Here is a 15,618-nt window from a genome sequence, read left to right as displayed (position 1 = left end):
TAACAGAGAAAATGAACTAATTGTAATATGAGAACAGGTTATTATGTCCTGGTACTAAATGTGTTCAATAGGTAATTTCTCATGAAATCCCACTTCCCCACCATCTCCACACTGACAAGAACACCCCAATGGGAGAATAATAGGTTAGTTAGTAGTAAAATATACCTACTAACCGTTAGCTGGAAGTCTTTCAAAAAAAAAAAAAACAACACACACACAATAGAGTTTTCAGTAAAACAAAGCATGCTCATTGGTGTCATCTTCGAAGAACACACAATGTAATAATAAATCAACTTTCTAAATCATCTGAATTCAAAAGGTATGCTTGAGAAAGGCCACCGTATTGTTCGTGATAAAAATATTTTTTACGCAATTACATTTTAGAGATTAAAAAGTTTTAAAACTCTATGTTTAAAGCTGGCAATTTGAATTTCATTCCTGATATAAAGTAAGTTGGTTTCTTTTATTGATCATCATATATAACCAGAAGTATACATAATCTGGAATTTGTGGCAATATATTTTCTTGATTTCATGACCAATCAAGTATTCAAGAAATCAAATCAAGTTCTTATCAAATAGAACATGATACTTGTAGACGTGGATAAAATATACAGTATGCATTATCAAACCCTTATTTCATTTATGAAATAGCTTCACTTTTTTCTTATTATAAAATTAAATTATTTACTCCCAAACCTGTCAGTACCCAAATCCACGAAGGTAATTTGTTTTATGCACTCCTCAGCCTCCCCTATAGAAAGAACCAAGTTTGTCATGATGCCAAACAACAGATTTTCAATAAAAAGTCACACTTGAGACAACATGGCATAAACAAGAGATATAAACTTTCTTTGCATGAAGAAATGAAGATATGAAACAGATGTTGACCTGTGGAGCTGTGGCTTTCCTCCTCACTAACTGGTAGAACTGGCATCCTAAAGCTCAATTTGGTTAGCAGAGGTTTCACAGAGGTCTGGGGAAAAAAAAAGTTATACAGCATTACAATCACATTTAATCACAGCATGTGAGTCCCTAACTTTCTGTAAAAAACACGTTTTTATAGAAGCACATTTTAAAAACTTTTTTATCATGGAAAATTTCAAATACACACAAAGGCATAAAAAAGGGTATAATCTACTCCCCAGGACCCCAAACCTGGCCTCAACACCTGCCAATGCTCTGCTATTTTTGTTCTATCCTCCAGCATTTTTTCCTGGAATATTTAAAAACCAAAGCCCAGGGATCGTACCATTTTGCCCATGGCCTTGGGAGTATTTAAGAAATGCTTTAAATTGGGGCACAGCATGCTTGGCATTTAACTCAAGGAGCCCTTTGATACACACTACTTTTCTAACTGAAAGCAATTAATGCCAACTCTCTTTAGAAAGGCTATGGATTCTTTTAACTACAGAATTTACGTTAAAAAGAAAATATACTGGCCTTTGAAAGTAATTACTTGGTATATTATAATTCAACACTCCCATTCGTGTTGGGAAGGATACACAAAAAGGTAAAAATGCTTTTCCTTTAAATGTAGGCTAAACATCTCAGGATACTTGGTTCCTTATTCCATATGTTGCGTTCAAAATGATCGGGTGACAGATTCATCAGTCTAATGGTTTAAATGTTAAGATTTAGTATCAAAGCAGGAGTAACATGTATACAGAATAAATTTCTGTATTTACATCCATACCCTCACACTCCAGCTATCGAAGAGCCCCAGACACCTCAGAGTATCCATTCATCCATGATCTACAGTGGTATGTTCTCTACCATCAGTAGAATATAGCTACATTTTTTTTATCATGACCTGATATCTTATTAAGATTTTGAAACACCATTTTGACTTCAAGACATTAAAATGACAATCTGGCAAAGCCTTGGTCATGTGCCACAAAATTTTCCATCAGGAAAATCTAATGAACTCACTTTTCTTATTTTGTCTGGGAAAAAAAAAAAACAGATTATGTATGGGGTATCCCTATTACTCTGTCTCACACCCCAAGAACAGGATGGATTTGATAACTTTTATTTTATGCAGTGAATAAAGCTGCAGGGGCGTCCACAGACCAATCTGCAATCCTATCTATCGCCTTTCACTGAGGGTTTCTTTACTTATTCAAAAGGTGGCACATAATGTTCATGAAAATCCCACTGATGTGTTATTTTTAAATCCAAACGGTCATTTTGAATGTAACAGATATATTTTCCATCATTCTTCATTTGTCTGTTTGGGGGGGGGGGTACGCTGTAGGACCCTAATACTTAAAGGATCCAGTGTTAATTAAATAGATGGGAGGCATCTTTCACAATATATATATATACACATATCAAATTACCAAGATATATACTTTAAACCCCTTATAATTTTATGCCAATTATACCTCAAGAAAGATGGTTTTAAAATCTGTGAATATACCCTCATCTGCTCCTATGTAAGTATTAAAAAATAAAGCGAAATGAGCTACATTAAAGAGAAAAAAGCAAAATTCATATATATATATAGACACACACATATAACAAACACATGGATATATGTACACACACGTATATACAAAGTATAAAAAGGGACCAACTTTCTAATTAAACATCTAGTTCTAGAAATATATATTTAAAAGAAATAATCTCCCTAAAAGCAGTATGTAGACATTTTAGCAGACCTCAAGTGTAGAAGGTCTTGCACACAGTACACACTGGGTAGCATGTTAATGTGGTTTCTGAGCCTCCCGTACACACATAAACACACACACACGCACACACATACACACACATGGCCATATCTTTAAGACATCTTTAAATCGTGGAGATCACTCACACCAAAGTTGCTGGACAATGGAACAAGATAAAGTATTACCTTGACGGAACAGGGCATGGACGCTGTGCTCTCATAGGACACTTGCTATACTTGTACATACATCTGAAAGCGCCGAGTTTTTCTGCAGTGTGAGCATCTCACCTTTTACACGGGAATCTGAAACTGTCCCAGTATGTTCAAACTCACGACTTCTTTGTCACCGGGGTCACTAAGTGCAATTTTTCCCATGGGCGTTCTGCTTTAGCCTTTTCTGGCAATAATTTTTAAGTTTGAAAAAACTCCACCTTGTTATGTGGTGTTAACTTACTTTAAATGTAGGGGAAGTCTGGGTGGGGGGCGAGTCTAGCCTCTTTTTCAGATGAATTGTGCTCACAGTTTTTAATTTATGAATGGTTTAGAACATTCATAAATATGTCTCACAGAGAAACACCTGGAAAAACTCACTCCCCTGCACTATGCTAAGCCAGGAGGTGGTTACCCTTTGGGGGTGCTGGCATGGATTCTCAGTAGTTCTGAGGCACTGATGTTTATGTTTATTAGTGTAAGCACTTAACCGGTTTTTAAACAACCAAATGCTATTAAGAATTAGTTATCTCATGTTTTATTTCACACCAGCAGTCCTGCATAAATCTTAGGTTTCCACCCTATGCTCTTGTTTTTTTGGGGTTCCTGTGAATTTTTATTTCCAGTTATAAATATGCAAAAGGAGTGAAAAGACGATATTATTAAACTCAAGAAGTCAAATTGCTGCATTTAGGGACAGAGCCTTTCCCCCAGACTCTGATTATTTGTGTCAAGGGCTGCTGTGAAGACTTGGTCAAACTTTCTCAGGTCATTCTGTAAGGTCTGAACAGGTGTTTATAGAGCAAATTGTTGCATTTGCCATAGATGACTATGACGAATCCAAACCCTTTGTGAGGAAAAAATAGGAAAACAGATATTTTCATGATTGATCATCCCATTTTTGTTCGTATCTTCAAACATACATACATCCATCTCTGACTTGTCTGAAAAACTTCCAAAATACTCTCTTTGGAAAATTGTGGCTATGCACTTACGGATGTGAATTTCACAAACTACAACATTATGTAGCTGAACTCCATGGAAAACTGGACTTCATCTTTTTATTATTATCTTTTTAAACTGAATTTTAATCAGAAAACTATCCCATTATCTACTCAGAGCAAGAAAACTTTTCCCTGTTAACGTGGATTTATAACCTTCTTGTTTGATAACCTTTGATGACATGGATATTTGTCTACAAAGGTGCAGTGAGTATTATTCTAAGGAGTTTGGCACTAAATCTGATAATGTGGGTACAAGTATATTATACTTTATTATAAACAATTGCTAAATATCTCAAGCTTCTGCAATTGTATAAAAGCACTCCCAGGACTTTAAATCACTCCATATGCTTCGTTCATTTTGTCAAAGATATCTGAAAAGTCTTCCTGGCTTGGAAATGTAGTGAGTAAGCATCGGTGACACCCCACTAGAAGGCTTACACTCTACCAAACAGGTGGAGGGCTCAAAGGGGGTAACATGTTTCAACTTTGCATAAATCAAGTTCTGGTCCTTTTTTTCCTGCTTCTGAGTGTGAGTGCATGTGGGGGTGTGAGTGTAAGAATATGAGTCAAATTTTATTTTCTACCCTCTGCCAGAAAAGACTTTTTTTTTTTTTTTAAAGAAGTGGATTTCTGGGAAATAAACTTGAAAAACAAAATATCCAGCACCCCTCGCAAATCAGCAAACAAAAAAACTTTTAAAATCTTGTATTAAATAAAGACCCCACCTTCTGTCATTGTAAGCAAGTCTTTAGGAGATTCTCCTTCCTGATCCAGGATGGAGAATTCCATCTCTCGGAGTTTAGAAACAGAAAATGTTTTTGGATCTATCCAAATCTGATGAGCATGTGCTCCTTAACATCTGGAAACTGAGTCCTTTAGACTTCCTTTACCAGGCAGAGGAAAAGAAGTGCCAACCAGAGAGCCCCGAGGTAGCCCTGTGGTTTGGTCTGTCTGTTTTCTCTCACAGGGTGTCTTTCTGATTCAGTGGAGAGCTATTGGTGGCGGGGAGACAGCAAGGCACGGTTTAAAAAAAAAAAAAAAAGATGCTGCAGAGCTGAGGGAGAAGGGTGGGTGAGCGGAGGACACATGTTACATCAGACACAGTACCTGCTTTTTCACTGCACAGCTTGTCAGCGAGGTGGTGTGCCTCCTGGGCGATAAGTGAGGATATTTCGTCTTCATGCTCCTCTATTATGGCTTCGCACTGCGGAAACGGAATAACGGCATAGGTGGCTAGATCCACACGCACGGGGCATCTCATAAGAAGCATTTACCAACACTTTCTTAGCCGAAAATATAAAATCGTATTGCCAAGGTGGTCCGTTTTTATTAGCCCCTTCGGTTTAAGACATCATTGCCCTGGATTAACTCTCTCCCCAGAATGTTAATTGCATCATGTTCCTGGGACTTAACCCACTGATTAGTCCTGTTGAAAGACAAGGGTAAGGAAGGAAAAACTAGTCCTTTGTATCTGGTATTTGGTCCTCTCCCTTAAATTGGAATGCCAAGACTAGGAAGAAATGTCTCCTGGGTGGAGCTGAAAGGTCTTCGCCTTCCGTTTTTTTGTTTTTGTTTTCGTTTTTTTTTTTTTTTTTTTAGCACCCTTTAAAGGACACAGCTCCTCGAAATGGTTAAACCGGGTTCCCTCAGATTTAACATAATAATCCATGTTGTGGTTTTAAAACAGAGTCTGAAGGGTGAAAACAATTAGGCTTTCTCAGCAATCAAAACCAACTCATCCTCAATTTCACTGTGGATAACATGCTTGACAGTTACTTAGGCAAGTTTCTTTTCATACCGTTTAGAGATCCAGTCATAATTTCACTTTGCTCCTACCCCAAAATCTAACTTTTCAGAGGAGAGGGAGCCCATGTTTGCCCAGGCATTTAAAAATCTTAAATTCCAAGTGAAGTAAGGACATGTCTGTGTTAGAGACCCACAAAGGTTACAGTTTCAGGAACTGGGAAGCTACAGCAGGGCATTCACTCGAGACTTGCAAATCATTTTCCAAGTTCATTAAGCAAGACTTTAAAATTTTTAAATGGCATTTAAAAATATTTAAATTCCACTATAATGTATTTATTTAAAACCTGTGAAATGCAAGCACACTCACTTATTGCAATTTCTCTTCCAGAGTACTTTCAACCTGGAATTATTGCCTATACTTTTTAATTAAAATGAAATCTTCAAAAGTCGGCTAAAGCCCTTATTTCAGGGGTTCAGCATGCCTGACATTTTGGCCAATGTGTGAACTTAATACATTTTTTAAACAGGCTTTTCCATCACTTTGTCTGATTCAACAGCATTAAGTAAAGTGAAATATATTGGAATATATTTTGCCAGGCACACTCTAGCAAGCCAGAGGCCAGCATTCATCTAAAATAAACACTATACTGGACGGAAGTTTGGCATTAAGCCAGCTACCATACCTAAGTCTTTGTTTAACTTAGTTTCTGCTAAAATACTTGAATTAACTCAGGAAAGAAATTCTCTCTCTCCTGTGAAGCCTGAAGGGGGGTGAGGAGGATGTGTGTCACTCTTCCTCCATCATTTGGCGATAAATATTTGAAAACGACATTCATTTTAATTTAGACTCTAACCTAGGAGCCTCAACCCCTGATTCCTTCTGTGGGAACCTGGAGGAGACCTGCCCCAGCCACAGGACCCACTGGGATCCCTCCCCGAGCCCCATAGGAGCACAGAAATATGCCAACTGTGTCTTAAAGTCACTGGGGGCTGCAACAGCACTTTCTGGAAAATATTTCCCATCTCCACAGCCCGTGAGGTGTTTCCACAAAGGCAAGTTTCTAAATGCCTGCTCAACACTGAAAATGTAGCAGGACAATAAAGCAAACAGATAACAATTTAATGTTCAGTGTCTTGAAACACAACAACCCAAGCAAATAGTAAAAAAAAAAAAAAAAAAAAGGGGGGGGGGACAAAAATGTATTCATGGAGCAGAGGATTCACCTGCAAAGAAGAGAGCTTACCGCAAATTTCAAAGGTCTGTAAGCATCAGAATAAAAATAGAATTTTTTAAATTCTTTGTATATTTTGTCTCCTTTCCTTGGAGCAAATCTCTTAAACGCCTTCTTCTTGGTCACAGGGTCTTCTTCTAGCTTGTAGTCGTTCATCCGCTCGCACACTCCATCCAACAGGTCTGCTAGGAAAGCCTCCGAGTGGGCTAAGGGCATCTGCGAAGACAACAGGGCAGGGAGGCTGCCTTCGGGCGCGCGGGGCTCAGGAGCGGGGAGGGAAGGCGCGCGGAGGCACTCGCCAGCCCCGGACCGCCGGGACGCCGGCCTTCCTCCTTTCCTCTGTGCACTGCACTGCTACTTACAGAATTTCAGAAGTTAGGCTGCACGGGGTTTTCGGGAGAGTGCGGGTGTTTGAGAGTGGCCGGGGGAAAAGAGCTGAATTCGAACGAGAAGGCCCTCTCATACAGGTGACCACTTCCTAAGGCCACGGAACGTGCAGATACGGCACCGACTGCAGAAACCGGCCGTGACTGCTCACTTGCAAGAGAGCGGGGGAGGGAGAGAAGCGATAGACGGAGAGAGAGCGAGCGCAGGGAGACGGGGAGACGGAGGGAGAGACGGAGGGAGGGCGGGGCGCAGAGGCCGGACAGCGGCGGCGGGCTCGGGACGCGTGGGCCCCGCCAGGCCGAGCGCCCTCCGTGCGGGCGGGCGCGGAGGAGCGCGCAGCTGCGCCCCGGGCGCGGGCCGGAGCGGGGAGGCCCGGCTGCGGCGCGGGCGGCGCGGGGCGGCGCGGGGCGGCCCCGGGCGCCGGGGAGAGGGCGGCGGGGCGGCCCCGGGCTCCGCAACAGCTGGCGCCCGTCTCCGCGCGCCCCGCTCCCTCCGGAATCCGGCGAGGATCCCGAGGACCCTCGGGCCAGCGCCTCCGCCCCGCGCGGGGGTCAAAGAGCGCCCCTCGCCCTTGGTAACCGAGACAAAACCTCGGGCCCGTCTAGACAGGTCAAGGTGCAGGAGGCTGCGTCCCCGCGGCTCCTTCCGGAAGGGGGCGGGGACCCGCCAAGGGCGCCTCGGACGCGCCGGCCCGGCCTCCGCGGGCTCCTTCCCTCTCCACCCTCCGCTGATCAAAGTAGGAAGTTTGCATGACAACCGCCGTGAAAGGGGCTGCATCGCAAATGAACTCGGTTTCTGCGACGTGGATGTATCCAGACTCCATTGTCCCCTTTCAGACGCAGTGTGAACCCTTCCGGTGCCGGCGGCCGCGCGGCCTGGAGGCGCGCTCGGGGCGCACAAAGGGTCCCCGCGCGCCCCGCCGTCTGGCCGCAGGTGCCGGGGCCGCGCCCGCCCCGCCGCCCCGCCGCCCCGCCGCCCCGGGAGGAGGCCGCCCACCCCTGCCGCCTGCCCCGCGCCCCGCAGCACCGCCGCGCCGGGGGAGGCCTCCAGACGCCGCTGGGGAGAACCCCAAAGAAACACCCCACTGATGAACTTTTCGCGGCCCCACCGAGTGCACGGTGCTGGCGCGCCCCGGGGCCCCCAAAACTTGGTTTGAGGCCGGTCCTCCCCAGGCCCACGCCTGCCTTCCTTCATGGAGCTGGAGTATCCCACCGCATTTGTTTATTCACTGAAACACCAAGTTTTTACAAACTCCCGAGCGTGCGTGTGCTTTTATGTCTACAGTCAAAGGAGCCTCAAGGAAGTGGCTGAAAGTGCCTCCCGAATACAAATGGTGTTTTACTTACACTTTTCATTATGCCAACCGAGCCCTGCGTTGTTAACAAACAAACAAACAAACAAACAAACAAACACACACAATACACGGGTTAACTAGCAAACCGAAAATCTGTTTTATTACCTTACAGGAGCTAAGGATTGAATATGTATTGGGTCTGCAAGTTATAAAACACAGAGGTAAATTCTTAATTACAGCTAATCAGGCAAATCATTAGCAGAATAATGGTTTTCTCCTGCCAGGCGCCTGCTTTAAGTGTATCTCCTTAGCTGATGGCTCTGAGACACGGTTCATGGCACTTTCTGGGTGTCAGCAAAGCAGCATTTTACTTCACAGAGAGGAGTAGACTGTATACCCTAAAAAAAAAAAAATCGAAGTGTAAGGGAGAAATTCTGGCCCTCTCCCCTCCTCCTCACTCCTTCCCAATTGGAAAAGTAAACAGGGCGGGGGTGGCAATCATTGGGGGGCAGGGGTCTGAGCCTGAAGAGCTTGGGGAACCCTCAACGCATCCCAGTATTTCACGTTGACTTGAGACCACTCTCCAAAACGTTTTTTAAAATTGTCCTGAACTGTGCCGAGCATCTCAGATGGGAGCAAACCAGAGGCTGATGGGTGGAAGGCCTCCGCAGCTTACTTTTGAGATGCTTTTTGTCTGTGTCCGGGGCTGGCACTTTTTAAAAACAGTCGCTACCTTAAAACTTTCCACACAACAGGATTTTTTTTTTTTTCAATTTTGCAAGTGTCCATTTACATGTTTGAGTATAGTAGCCTGGTGCCGGTTTTTAACACAAATATGTTATATCCAGAGATCAACACGCGAATGTTGTCGATTTTACGAGTCCGAAGGCACACGGGCTTTTAAAGACGTCATTGGTTGGCTCTTTTGAGTAGAGCACTCTTGAATAGTAGAAAATGTTTGTCGGCAGATAGCTCAGAAAGTGCTGCACGGCAATCTCCACCAAAAACAAGAAAGGAAAAACACCCAACATGAGATCCCCGGAGGCTGTTTTCAGAAGATTAAAAAATATATATATATATTTTAAAATCTCAATCAAAGCATCCCATTTTGCGGGAAGATTCCAAAGACCAAGACGCCGAAGCATCGCAGCTCTTTGCACGTTTGTTAAAACGCACACGATTGGTGTTTAAAATGAGTCCACTTGGCTGAGCGGCCTCCAGGAAATCTAAAGACTGTTCATAGAATAATTGGGCCTTTTTCTGCCCTCACAGTGTTTTGATTATAAGAGTGCAATAAGTATTGAGACAAGTGGAATAAAACGAAGTCTTTCTTTCAATACTATGAAGGTTTTGAATAGTACTTGTCAATAAAGCAACTCCTATTGTAATCTGCGGGGAGGGCAGCCTCCACCCTGGAAGGCCGGGCCCGGAGATACTAACCTCATTACAATATGAATGGAGCCGCCGCCATCATTGTACCGGGAGAAACCCGATCCACTGGCTGTTTCCTTATCTCCAGTCCGTTTCCACCCGACTCCCCTGGTAGGACTTTGGCGCACGGCAGCGATCCGTTAGGACTCGATGGTAAATGAAGGAAATCCTAACTTTGGCCGTTCTGAAACCTTCAACTCTCGATCCCACTTGGTGTCTGTTTCTTTTCTTCTTTCCGCGCCTTCTGCCCCCCTGTGCCTGTTCTGCGGGCAGTGAAATGGGGGTGGAAGGACCTACCCACACTTGCAAGAGGGGGAGGGGGCACTGGGGGGAGGTGGAGAGAAGCTGCAAGTTTTGGCTTTGGGTCCTCTGGAAAAGCGGAGAGGGGTTCGCTCTAGATCACCGAGCCGCACCTTGCGGCCGCAGTCCCAGGCTGCCTCCCCTGTGCGTTCATTACTGTGCCTCTGTTCCTCTTGTAGCGAATTTCTTGCTTGAGAGCTATCACAATTAGGCAGGAATACGATTATGTTGCAGTGTGCAACTGGACATGGAGACATCCTCGCAGTAGATCTGTCTCTTTGCTGACAGTCCGGCCATCTCGAATAAATCCCACGTTTCTTTATTTTGAGCGTTCCTCAGATATGGAACCAGGACTTAACCTGCTAAGTGGCTGGTAATTGATCTCATATTGTTGCAAAGATTCTCTTTCGCGAGGTTTAGTTAATGTAGAAATTTTAATTGCATGATAGCAAATATTGCATCTAGCTTAATCACTCCCCTTTCATCCACAAGAATATTGAAATCACTTCTGATATTAGTTAAAAGTCAATATTTAGAAGTGAACATTCAAGCCTCCTTTGCTCTAGGCTACAACAGGGGAAGTATGAATTCAGAAACTTGTAAGATGATGAGATATATAATTAGCTTTTATGTTAATTGACTGCTATGAGTTTGTTGTATAACACTTCATATAATATGCAAATAGAATTGACTGTTTAGTTTTATTAGACAATATAATTAGAAAGCTAGAGGAGCTCATTTCGATGAGGAATAATACAGACGGACAAATCTTCCCGTGTTTTGTGTATCAGAAGAAGTGAATTCCATCTGGACTTAATCAATAACAGAGATTTTTAAGTAGCCTTTGTTTAGGGAACTAAGGCCAGCCAACAGATAACAGAATTAATATCAGTTTCCAGTTACCATTAATTCTATGTGAAAACAGGTGAATTTCTGCAATCAATAAAACCTTGGGGGAAAAAACACAAAGATTTCAGCACGATTTGCCACAAAGACACAGTCAATTTATGAAAATAACATCAACATTTGCCTTCTTTAATTTGAATAATGAAAAGAGTCATTCTTATCATTTAAAATAAAATATTTTACAAGTGTCTCCTTTTCTTATCCTTGGACATCTTATAACAAAGTATATGCTCAGGTTGTGAGGAAACTAGAAATAAGGAAAAAAGAACAATGTGGTTTTGGGGGGAATTTTCCTACAACTCAAAACTAAAAGTTTCAATCACTTTTTTTTTTTTTTTTTAAGATTCTGGGGCCTATTTCCAACTTCAGAGTGATGAATAGAATCAGAGAAAAATTACATAATGGATCATCATTGTTGAACCCTAGATGGGGTCATTGAACTCAAGTTGACTTTTCCCGGAAGTTTAAAAAAAACCTTACTTTCATTATCAAATGCAAAATTGGCACTCACATTTGGTTTCCCGCTCTATAAAGTAGTCTGTTCATCTTCAAGAAAAACCTTTCATTTTCACACATTTTAGGCAAAATAGGGGAAAATGCATTTATTTGCATGAAAGTGACACAATGTTTTCAATCTTTTAAAAAAAAAAAATCACCCTAAGCAAGGGCTCCGGGTACCCACTCCCCGGTGTGTTTGGTGTGTTCCTAAGCTGTGCCCTCACTGGCAAATCCCGGAAGGATTTGGCAGATTCAAGGAAAAAAACGTGGCTAGGAGGGTGCCTAACAAGGCAGAGGCAACCGCGTGGCAGTGTCCACAGAGTAAGACGTGCGTGTGTCTGTTCACTCAGCACATGTTTATTGAGCTCCGTGACGTGTCAGATGGATCACTCAGGTGGTTTTGAAGGGGACTCCTCTGTGATTCTGAATTGACATTAGGATCCTGGAAGAAGATGGGCCTGGTGGAGGCCCAGCAACTGCTCTGGAGCGGTCATGTGGCTCCCTGTCCAGCGGTGGAGCTAAAGCTCTCATTCGCACGGTCTCTGTCTCCTTATTTCACAGCTTCCTGCCCTCTCCCCAAACCTGGGGATCTTTTACCATCGCGGTCCCAAAACACACACTGAGTCGCGTGGCTGCTTGTTTCTAACCACCTTCGCCAAACACTTTCCACAAATGGAAAAGGTGAAAACTCAGGTTTCTGGAATCTACGGCGGCCTGTCCCCACTTTGTGGGCAAATGATAAGATTTCCTTAGAAAACGCAGCGGCTCAGAGGAAGCAGGGCGGGATCCTGGAAGCCCCGTGTTCTCCCTTCACGGATGTGGAGATGCACACGCACTGGTTTCCACGGACCAGAAGGACAGCGCAGTTTCCTTTAAAAACATTTTTAATGAAAAAAGGAACACATTCACTTGATTGGGAAAAAAAATCCAAAAGGAACAAAAGGGCGGAGACACCACTGAGGCTGATACCCCAGACTCTGAGCCTTGGTTCTCCTCCAGCCAGAAACCTTCAGCACGTGCATCCGTACAAGTGTGTCCGCATGTGCACACATGTCCATGTGTGTGTGTCCAGGTGTGCTGTGTGCGTTCATCCTCTTTGTACACACAGCCGAGCGCTGTGCACACACACACGTGGTGACACAAGGGCTCAGCCACGTTCAACAGTCCGTCACTGACCAGTCCCTGGATGGAGTCACACTTACTGCAGAGGCGTGGAAACCCAAATCCATTCCCATGGGAGAAAGAGCCAAAGACATTGCACACCCGTGTGCAGGTTCAACAGAGGAGCTCTTGACCGTCGTGAGTGGTGGCATACCTCTGGAATATTTGTTAAAAATCCATTTTTTTGGACAAATCTTACCTTATTCTATCCCTAACACTAGTTTTGTGTGGGACGAGGTGTGTTCCCCCCCCCCCTTTTCTGGGTGAAGAGCCAGGTATCCATGGCCAGCCGCGGCCCAGACCCCCGAGGTGGTGGCTGTCACACTGCCAGGCTGTTGCTCTCCACATCTCCTGCCCTCCCACCCTCAGCTCCTGGAGCCTGGAGACCTTGCAGCCTGCCCCCCACTTGCCAGGCGAGGAGACAGGCACAAAGAGGGCAGAGCCAGGGTCAGAGCCCAGCTGGGTAATGTTGCCGGCCAGTCCTCGGGGCCAGGCTGTTTCCTCACTGCCCTCAGCCATAGCCACATGCCACGCCCGCACCAAGTGACCAAGTAGGGGCACTCTGGGGCTGAATCGTGTCCTCTAAATTCCTGTGTTGAAGCTCTCACCCTCGGGACCTCAGAATGTGGCCTCATTCTGAGAGAGGGCCTTTGCAGAGGTCATGAAGCTAACCTGGGGTCACTGCTCTCCTTATAAGAAGAAGAGGTCAGGACCCAGACATGCAGGGGGATGACCATGTGCAGGTATAAGAAGATGCCTGTCTGCCCACCGGGGAGGGAGGCCTTGGGAGGAGCCCGCCCTGCCCACACCTGGATCCAGACTCCCAGCCTCTAGAATGAAGAGACACTAAGTTTGTGGTGTTTAAGGCCCTCCAGTCTTCAGTCTCTGCTGGTGGCAGCCCGAGCTGCAAATACAGTCAAAGACCACGAGGCCTCAGCCTGAAGCCATGGCAGCCACAGCCCAAGCCCATCACGCCGAACCTCTGCAGAGATGGCAGGGGATCCAGACAGGCTGGGCACCATGAGGACACCCTGGCCCGGCTGAGCCACCAATGCTGACCAGCACAGTGCGCACACGGGTCTGCCCTGGTGCGCATGTGAGGACCCCATATTCTCTGTCCCGACACCATGCTGGGCTGGGGAGCCTCCAGACACCTCCATTCTGGTCTGCTTTGGCCTAGCCAGCTGCTGACCTGCCTGCTTGTCCGGGAACCTTGCCACAGGCCTTATGCTGTCCCTGAGCAGGCAAGAAACTGGTAGGGAAATCCTTCCAGAGCCTGGCACATTAAGTGGAAAGTGCTATTATTATTTTCACTTTGATAGAGGCTGTTTTACTTTGCAGGTGTCCCTAAAGTTACGCCAATTTAAGGAGCGTAAACTGATTTCTGCACCCTCCTTACTGATGGGATGCGAGGAGAGAGATGTCCTTCACAGGTCGGAGAAGCGGGACACACTGGCGACCTCGGCATCGCTGCAGAGCCCTACGAATCTCTCTTCACAGCACCTTCCCCCTCCTGTCTGCTCAGCATCGAGGGCTGCCAGCATGGGCACCAAGGCCCTTGGCACTCAGAGCATATCTCTAGCCCCTGGCACTGGTGTCCCAGAGCCCTGGCCCTGCCCAGACCTATCGTGCCCAGCCCTGTACATTACCAGGGCGCACAGGCAGCCTGTGTGGACAGGGAAGTAAGTGTGGGCTGTGAGGTTCGGTGTCCCAAGGATGATGCCCATGGTGGAGATGAGTTTGTAGCTGCCCAAGCTGGCCGTAGCAGAAGCCGGGCTCTTCGTCACTGCTGCCATGTTTCACGGAGAAAAAGCAGGCAACAGGCATGGGAGGAAGGGCGTGATCTGGTTGAAAGCCTCGTCTTCAGAAGCAGGTATGAGATAGCCTGAGAAAGATGCCTTGGTCCTCAGACCCAAATGTCATGCAGACGGCATCTTGGGGGGCAGCCAAATGCCCACATTTTCTTGATGAATGCTGAGTGCAATGAGACACCATATTGCTGATTAGCGAACACACTTCCAGACCCGAGATCTTTTATGGATGTTCAGAGAAATCTGAGAAGCGAAGAATGGTATCAGGTGCCAGCAGCTCCTTGGCCCATCTCCCACATAAGGCCTTCTACTGGATCCCAGGGCGGAACATTCTCCAACCCATTGCTTTGCTCCTACCGAGTGGCATCATTTTCCTGTTCTGTTCTTCAAACGCACGGTGGGCAGGGCAGTGGTGAGCCATGCTCCACTTTGCTTTTCGGGGCTGGAAGCCCGTGGAAGCACATGTCTTCCTGCACCAGAGCCCTACAGGCCCAGGGCACCCTGATGTCCTCCTGCGCCCACCCAGGCAGCATGGAAAGGTCTGTGCCACGTCATGCTGGGAGGCTGCCCCTCCTTCTGCCTCAGAAGGTCATGGGGAGGCTACCAGATATCGTGTAGGTGCCGAGGGGGGCGGTCATTAGGAAGCTCTTAGTGTTTGAGGAGACCGCCAGGCCTCGGGGGCTGAGGATGAGGTCCCTCTTGTCTTTGCTCTCCCGCCGATGCTCGGACTCCAGGTCTCTGCCATCCCCTCTGGTCTGGGAAGACCGCGTGCAAATGCGAGAATTGGCAGAGACCAACCCAACCCATGTCTGTGGCCAAGAGACTATTAATAAATCCACTTTGTTCATGTTAAAGAACATGCTTTTTGTTGAGCTTGGTTTGGTTTTCCTCATCGTGGCCCCGAGTCTTCATAAATCACCATGCTCACGAGCGAGTATTCAATAAAATGCTGCCTCTTCCGGAGCAAC

General features: G+C 45.7%; 2 protein-coding genes across 4 annotated transcripts in view; both read right to left on the bottom strand.

Moving 5' to 3' along the window:
* Positions 1–466: 466 nt before the first annotated feature.
* CNPY1 (canopy FGF signaling regulator 1) lies at positions 467–7,445 on the bottom strand. 2 transcript variants are annotated; one of them, XM_041753320.1, is made up of 4 exons: positions 7,225–7,445; positions 6,875–7,078; positions 4,992–5,088; positions 467–975 (listed from the first exon to the last, which is right to left on the bottom strand). In XM_041753320.1, exons 2-4 carry the CDS (start codon positions 7,076–7,078, stop codon positions 938–940), a joined length of 339 nt encoding a protein of 112 aa, XP_041609254.1. In that variant the 5' UTR covers positions 7,225–7,445; the 3' UTR covers positions 467–937. The 2 variants fall into 2 exon arrangements, with proteins under 2 accessions (XP_041609254.1, XP_041609253.1); XM_041753319.1 differs by having other exon boundaries at positions 6,875–7,445.
* Positions 7,446–8,816: 1,371 nt separating this feature from the next.
* LOC121489884 (protein canopy homolog 1-like) overlaps positions 8,817–15,618 on the bottom strand; it is a 48,468-nt gene continuing 41,666 nt past the window's right edge. For both annotated transcript variants that reach the window (XM_041753321.1, XM_041753322.1), the window contains one exon: positions 8,817–8,941. In XM_041753321.1, coding sequence (XP_041609255.1) covers positions 8,876–8,941 — 66 coding nt within the window. In that variant the 3' untranslated portion in view covers positions 8,817–8,875. The remainder of the gene's footprint in view (positions 8,942–15,618) is intronic.

The sequence above is a fragment of the Vulpes lagopus genome, chromosome 4, assembly GCF_018345385.1.
Source record: "Vulpes lagopus strain Blue_001 chromosome 4, ASM1834538v1, whole genome shotgun sequence".
NCBI lineage: Eukaryota > Metazoa > Chordata > Mammalia > Carnivora > Canidae > Vulpes > Vulpes lagopus.
The sequence above is the reverse complement of the archived record's forward strand: the minus strand, read 5'-3'. Positions and strand labels throughout refer to the sequence as shown.